The sequence below is a fragment of the Piliocolobus tephrosceles genome, chromosome 19, assembly GCF_002776525.5.
Source record: "Piliocolobus tephrosceles isolate RC106 chromosome 19, ASM277652v3, whole genome shotgun sequence".
In the NCBI taxonomy this organism is placed as follows: Eukaryota; Metazoa; Chordata; class Mammalia; order Primates; family Cercopithecidae; genus Piliocolobus; species Piliocolobus tephrosceles.
The window spans coordinates 36,361,742-36,368,882 of record NC_045452.1 but is presented as its reverse complement, the minus strand read 5'-3'; the positions used below and the strand labels follow the sequence as shown (position 1 = coordinate 36,368,882).

The window sequence follows — 7,141 nt, the reverse complement described above, 5'->3', positions numbered from 1 at the left end:
AGTTTGAGCTTTTCAATTTTTTTTTTTTCTTTTTTTTTTTTGGACACAGAGTCTTGCTCTGTCCCGCAGGCTGGAGTGCAGTGATGTGATCTCGGCTCAGTGCAGCCTCCACCTCCCAGTCTCAAGTGATCCTCCCACCTCAGCCTTCTGAGTAGCTGGAGACTACAGGTGCATCACCATGCCCTGCTAAATTTTTTTTTTTTCTTTTTTTTGAGACAGTCTTACTTTGTCACACAGGCTGCAGTGATGCAATCTCAGTTCATTGCAACCTGCCTCCTGGGTTCAAACAATTCTTGTGCCTCAGCCTCCTGACATAGCTGGGATTACAGGCGTGTGCCACCACGTGGATCTGCTAACTTTTGTAACTTTAGTGGAGACAGGGTTTCACCTTGTTGGCCAGGATGTTCTCAAACTCCTGGTCTCAAGCAATCTGCCCACCCCGGCCTCTCAAAGTGCTGGGATTACAGGTGCGAGCCACTGCGTGTGGCCCCTGCTAATTTTTGATTATTTGTAGAGACAGAGTCTCACTATTTTGCCCAGAATGATCTAGAACTCCTGAGCTCAAGCAATCCTCCCAACTCGGCCTCCCAAAGTGCTGGGATTATGGGCATGAGCCACCATGCCCAGGCCAGATTTCTAACAGGGGTAGATTTTATCATGCATCTCTTAGTTACCTGAAAGTCCTGCCATAATTGTTCTAGGCATTTTCAAACTTTTGAGAAGCCTAGAAGTATACAAACTAAGATGGTAAGACACGTTGTCGGCCGGGCACTGTGGCTCAAGCCTGTAATCCCAGCACTTTGGGAGGCCAGGGCGGGCAGATCACTTGAGGTCAGGAGATTGAAACCACCCTGGCCAACATGGTGAAGCCCCATCTCTACTGAAGATACAAAAATTAGCCAGGAATGGTGGCAGATACCTATAATCCCAGCCAGTGGGGAGTCTGAGGCAGGAGAATCACTTGAACCCGGGAGGTGGAGGTTGCAGTGAGCCGAGATCGCTTCATTGCACTCCAGCCTGGGCGACAGAGCGAGACTCCATCTCAAAAAAAAGACGCATTGTACTAACTATTCCATTTCTTAAATTGGTAAGGCTGTATGTTTTAGAATAAACTTCCAAGTAATATATTTCTTTTTCTTCAATGTGGCTTTTGTAGTCTTTTCTTTTTTAATGAGACAATTTGTTCCTCACAGATAGGGTGATGAAGAATGCTTGGTAGATAATAAGGGCCTTTGTGGGAGCCAAGTCATTCATAAAGAGCTGTCCTTTTGTTGGTCTCATGGGCATCGTGTTTCCTCCACAGAGCCGGCCCCAATGCCTGCCGAGACATTTGACAACACTACCTACAAGAACCTCCAGCATCATGACTACACCACGTACACCTTCTTAGACCTAAACCTCGATCTCTCCAAATTCAGGATGCCTCAGCCCTCCTCAGGCCGGGAGTCACCTCGACACTGAGGGCGCTCGCTGTGAAGATGAACCTTCCACCGTCTTCGCTGCATCCTGGAGTGCAAAAATAAAATCCACTCAAGAGTAACAAAGCCCAGTGTGCATAATCGGTTTCACTTTTACTTTTTTTTTTTGAGACAGGGTCTCACTCTGTCACCCAGGTTGGAGTGCAATGGCGCGATCTCGGCTCAGTGCAACCTCCACCTCCTGGGTTCAAGTGATTCTCCTACCTTAGCCTCCTGAGTAGCTGGGACTACAGGTACTCACCACCAGACCCAGCTAATTTTTGTATTTTTAGTAGAGACAGGGTTTCACCATGTTGGCCAGGCTGGTCTCGAACTCCTGACCTCAGATGATCTGCCCACCTTGGCCTCCCAAAATGCTGGGATTATAGGCATGAGCCATTGCGCCCATCCACTTTCACACTTTTTACAGTGAGTGGTGAATTAGCAACAGTAATGCTGATTATCCAACATATATTTTGGAATATCCTCTGTGTGCAAGGAATTTTTCTTTTAAGGTTATGGATCACTGGACAAATCCGTATAATTAGAGAATTGTAAGCGCTTTACAGCGGTGTGATTCTACTGTGCTGAGCCTAGTCAATGTAGCATTAAACTGATTATCAGCTGAGTATCAATAATGTAATAGTGACTTTTTTTTTTTTTTTTTTTGAGACAGAGTCTCACTCTCACCCAGGTTGGAGTGCAATGGCACAATCTTGACTTACTGCAACCTCCGCCTCCTGGGTTCAAGCGATTCTCCTGCCTCAGCCTCCCGAGTAGCTAGGACTACAGGCTCGCACCACCATGCGTGGCTAATTTTTTTTGTATTTTTAGTAGAGAGAGAGTTTCACCATCTTGGCCAGGCTGGTCTTGAACCCCTGACTTCATGATCCACCCGCCTCGGCCTCCCAAAATGCTGGGATTAGAGGCATGAGTCACTGCACCCAGCCAGTAATAGTGACTTCTAATCCTACAGCCCTGGTTTTTGATTATTAGAAACAGGAATTTTGGCCAGGTGCAGTGGATAACGCCTGTAATCCCAGCGTTTTGGGAGGGCAAGGCAGGTGGATCACCTTAGGTCAGGAGTTTGAGACCAGCCTGGCCAACATAGTGAAACCCCGTCTCTACTAAAAATACAAAAATTAGCCAGGCATGCTAGTGGGCACCTGTAATCCCAGCTACTCGGGAGGCTGAGGCAGGAGAATCATTTGAGCCTGGGCAGCAGAGGTTGCAGTGAGCCGAGATCACGCCATTGCACTCCAGCCTGGGCAACAGGAGCGAAACTCCATCCAAAAAAAAAAAAAACAGGAATGTTACTAATTTTAACTGCTGCATTGCAAACAAATTGTATTGAAGTCTTTTACTATCAGAAAAGGAAGAGAATTGTTTTGTTTGCCTCTGTTAGGTATTTTGTGTAAACTTGGGGACATTTTCATTGGTGAGATTAGGAAGAGGTGAAGTTTTGTGCAGTACAACGACAAAGTTGATCCTAGCTGGCCATAGGCACTCAGTGAGCTATTTTACCTATTGAGGGTTTCTGGGTTGGCCAAGTAACCTTCCATCCCTTGTGATAACTTTAAGGCACACCTTCAGGGGCAGTGGGGGCAGGGGGGCTCCTGTGCATCACATGGAGCACACTCCCCCAGCACTGTGCAGAGACAGCCCAGTCTGACTTAGAGAAAGTAACCAATGTAGGTGAAGGCCAGGGCATGGTGGCTCACGCCTGTGATCCCAGCTCTTTGGGAGGCCAAGGCGTGTGGATCACTTGAGGTCAGGAGTTTTGATACCAACCTGGCCAATGTGGTGAAACCCTGTGTCTACTAAAAATACAAAAATTAGCCGACTGTGGTGGTAGACGCCTGTAATCCCAGCTACTCAGGAGGCTGAGGCAGGAGAATCGCTTGAACCTGGGAGGTAGAGTCTGCAGTAAGCCATGATCATGCCATTGCACTCTGGTCTGGGTGACAGCGTGAGACTCCATCTCAAAAAAAAATTTTTTTTTTTTAAACATCAAAATTGAAAACTAGTATTGTGGTCATCTGCCTCAGATTGTGTTACCACACAGGAGACTTAGCAACTCAGCCAGATTCTTCTAAACACATTTTTTATAATAAAAGTGGTAAAACTACATTACCAAAAAGAAAATAGTAAACTTACCTAAAATCCACTAAGCTAACCCAGGCATTTTTTTTTTTTTTTTTTTTTTGAGACAGCCTCACTCTTGCCCGGAGCAGTGGTGCAATCTCAGCCTACTGCAGCCTCATCCTCCTAGGCCCAAGCAATCCTCCAATCTCAGCTCACTTTGTAGCTGGGACTGCAGGCACTGGCCACCATGCCCGCCTAATTTTTGTGTTTTTTATAGAGGCGGGGCCTGCCTCAGCCCCTGAAAGTGCTGGGATTGCAGGCGTGAGCCCCCATGCCCAGCCATTAACATCTTACAGGATTCCCCGGTGGTGATTAAAGTGATGTAACCATTTTAATGTACATACAACTTTTCTATCCTGCTATTTGCTTTTTGGTTTTTCATTTAATGGCTTCTCAAGCTGGGACCCATGGAACTACTATGATGGGTGGTGATGCTTTGGAAATGGAAATTCCTTTAATATTAAAATGAACATGAATATATTTTGATTTGCATATATTTTTAGGATGAAGCGTGAGACTTGTATAAAGTTCTTCCCTGGCCGGGCACAGTGGCTCATGCCTATAATCCCTGCACTTTGGGAGGCTGAGGTGGGAATTTGAGAGCAGCCTGACCAACACGGTGAAACCCCATCTCTACTAACAATACAAAATTATCCAGGTGTGTTGGCGCGTGCCTGTAATCACAGCTACTCGGGAGGCTGAGGCAGGAAAATCACTTGAACCCAGGAGGCGGAGGTTGCAGTGAGCGGAGATCGTGCCATTGCACTCCAGCCTAGGCAACAAGAGCAAAACTGCGTCTCAAAAAATATATAAAGTTCTTCCCTTAGAACCAGTCCTGTTGGGCTAGTCTTCCTGGGATTTTGGTTTACGCTCCTCCACCATTGAAAGGGCTTAAAACCCAATAGCCAGCACCAAGCACAGTTCTGCATTTTGTAGCTAGCATTGCAGATGACTTCTTGACAGTCCACCTGGTGGCAATACGGTGGGCACCCACGGGGCTATTGTTTGGGTCTATGTGATTTCCCACATTCTGTCTTGGAGTGTTGTTGGAGGCTGGGCGCGGCTCACACCTGTAATCCCAGCACTTTGGAAGGTGGAGGTGGGCGGTCACGAGGTCAGGAGACCATCCTGGCTAACATGGTGAAACCCCGTCTCTTCTAAAATAAATACAAAAAATTAGCTGGACGTGGTGGTGGGCGCCTGTGGTCCTGGCTACTCAGGAGGCTGAGGCAGGAGAATAGCGTGAACCCGGGAGGCGGAGCTTGCAGTGAGCCGAGTTCGCGCCACTGCACTCCAGCCTGGGCGACAGAGTGAGATTCCATCACAAAAAGAAAAAAAATTAGCTTACAGAAAGGGACAGGAAGCAGGGTTTGTCTGTTGGGCTATAGTTTGTCGACCCAGTATTAAAGGGGTAATTTTAATTTAATAAAAGGGCTGACCAGAGATAGGATTAAAATGAGTGTTTTAGGTGCTCAGCTTCCTTGGTTCTACCACCTTCTCTCCCTAACCATCCTTCCCCTTCCCCCTGACCTTGGTTGGCCTTTATTCTAGAAGAGATCTGAAGCAATAGAATATAAAAAATTCACAACTGTTAAAACAGTGTTCCTTCTAGTGTAATTTTCACTCTTACAGACCTGTCTGTGATAAACATTATTTGAAATGCCTGCTATATGCTAGGCACTATGCCTCCGCCATGGGTTCAGACATGTTCGAGACAGCCTGCCTTCTGCCTTCTGTGAGTGCATGGCCTGGGAAGGGGGCAGCTGAGAGATGCATGGCGATGTGCCGGATAATAACAGACGTGGAAGACGAGGCAGGGGAGCTGCCTTCGGGGGGGGCAGAGATGGGGATTTATCAGAGAAGGCTTTGAAGTACATCATGCCTCACCTGGATGTTGAAAGGGATTTCGCCAGGAGCACAGGGCATTGGTAGAGGGAGCCCTGGAGGGCAGTCCTCCAGGCCTCCGGATGGGGGATGTGAGAGGCACTGGGGCTGAAGCAGCATCTGGGTGTGAGGAAGCCACAGCCCATTGGCTCTCCACTGTGATCTCAGAGCAACCTCGGGCTAAGTGGCTGAGGCCAATCCTTTAGGAAAGGCCACCACGCCCAGCTAGTTTTTGTATTTATGCTAGAGTCAGGATTTCACCATTTTGGCCGGGCTGGTCTCAAACTCCTGGCCTCAAGCTCTCCCCCTTCGCCTCCCTAAGTGCAGGGATCTGCTGGCCTATAGATGCCATCTTTCAACTGCCTGTATTCAGAGACTCTGTCACCTCCCCAAGCCCTTTGTGGGAGGAAAACTAGACAATGAAATCCAGCCAAACAAGAGATGAACTAACATTCAACATTCAAAACTCAGGCCAGGCTCGGTGGCTCACGTTTGTAATTCCAGCACTTCAGGAAGCCGCGATGGGCAGATCACCTGAGGTCAGGAGTTTGAAACCAGCCTGGCCAACATGGTGAAATTGTTTGAGACCAGCCTGGCCAACATGGCAAAACCCCGTCTCTATCAAAAATACAAAAATTAGCTGGTCATGATGGTGGGCTCCTGTAATCCTGGCTACTTGGGAGGCTGTGGCAGTAAAATCACTTGAACCTGGGAGGCAGAAGCTGCGGTGAGCCAAGACCATGCCATTGCACTCCAGCCTGGGGAACAAAAGCGAAAGTCCATCTCAAAAAAAAAAAAAAAATCAAGAATCGAAGGCTACAGTAGTACTGGAGGAGACCTTAGAACCTGTTTGCCTGTGAATTAAGGCTAAACAACTACGGAGATTGCAAGACAGAATGAGAGTGTTATAAACCCTAACAAGTAAGCAAAAGATAAACCAAGAACCTGGAGGACACAAACAGGAGCTTGGGAGGTAGCCCAGGAGAACTCAGCTCATCCTTCAGAGCAAATGAGTCGGTACTGTGCAGAATAGACACTTGGCAGGATGGAGATGAGAAATGTAAAATAGAAACTTGGAGGCTGGACGTGGTGGCTCACACTGGTAATCCCAGCACTGTGGGAGGCCGAGGTGGGCAGATCACCTGCAGTCAGACGTTCGAGAGCAGCCTGGCCAACATGGTGAAATCCCGTCTCTACTAAAAACCCAAAAATTAGCCAAGCATCATAGCGCTAGCCTATTATCTCAGTTACTCGGGAGACTGCAGCAGGAGAATTGCTCGAACCTGGGAGGCGGAGGTTGCAGTGAGCCGAGATCACGCCACTATACTCCAGCCTGGGCAACAGAGTGAGACTCCGTGTCTAAATAAATAAATAACATAAAAAGCAACCTTGGCCAGGCATATTGGCTCATGCCTGGAATCACAGCACTCTGGGAGGCTGACATGGGAGGGTCACTTGAGCTCAGATGTTCGAGACCTGCCTGGGCAACATAGTGAGACCCTGTCTCAGAAAAAGAGATAAAAAATAAAAATAGGCCGGGTGTGGTGGCTCACGCCTGTAATCTCAGCACTCTGGGAGGCCGAGGCGGGTGGATCACGAGGTCAGGAGATTGAGACCATCCTGGCTAACACAGTGAAACCCCGTCTCTACTAAAA

The 7,141-nt window shown here is 47.9% G+C and overlaps 1 protein-coding gene across 1 annotated transcript in view; it reads left to right on the top strand.

Moving 5' to 3' along the window:
* Nucleotides 1-2,092, top strand: part of NDUFV3 (NADH:ubiquinone oxidoreductase subunit V3) — a 14,311-nt gene extending 12,219 nt beyond the window's left edge. Inside the window, exon 4 of the mRNA XM_026447467.1 lies at nt 1,304-2,092. Coding sequence (XP_026303252.1) covers nt 1,304-1,461 — 158 coding nt within the window. The 3' untranslated portion in view covers nt 1,462-2,092. The remainder of the gene's footprint in view (nt 1-1,303) is intronic.
* The last annotated feature ends 5,049 nt before the right edge of the window (nt 2,093-7,141 follow it).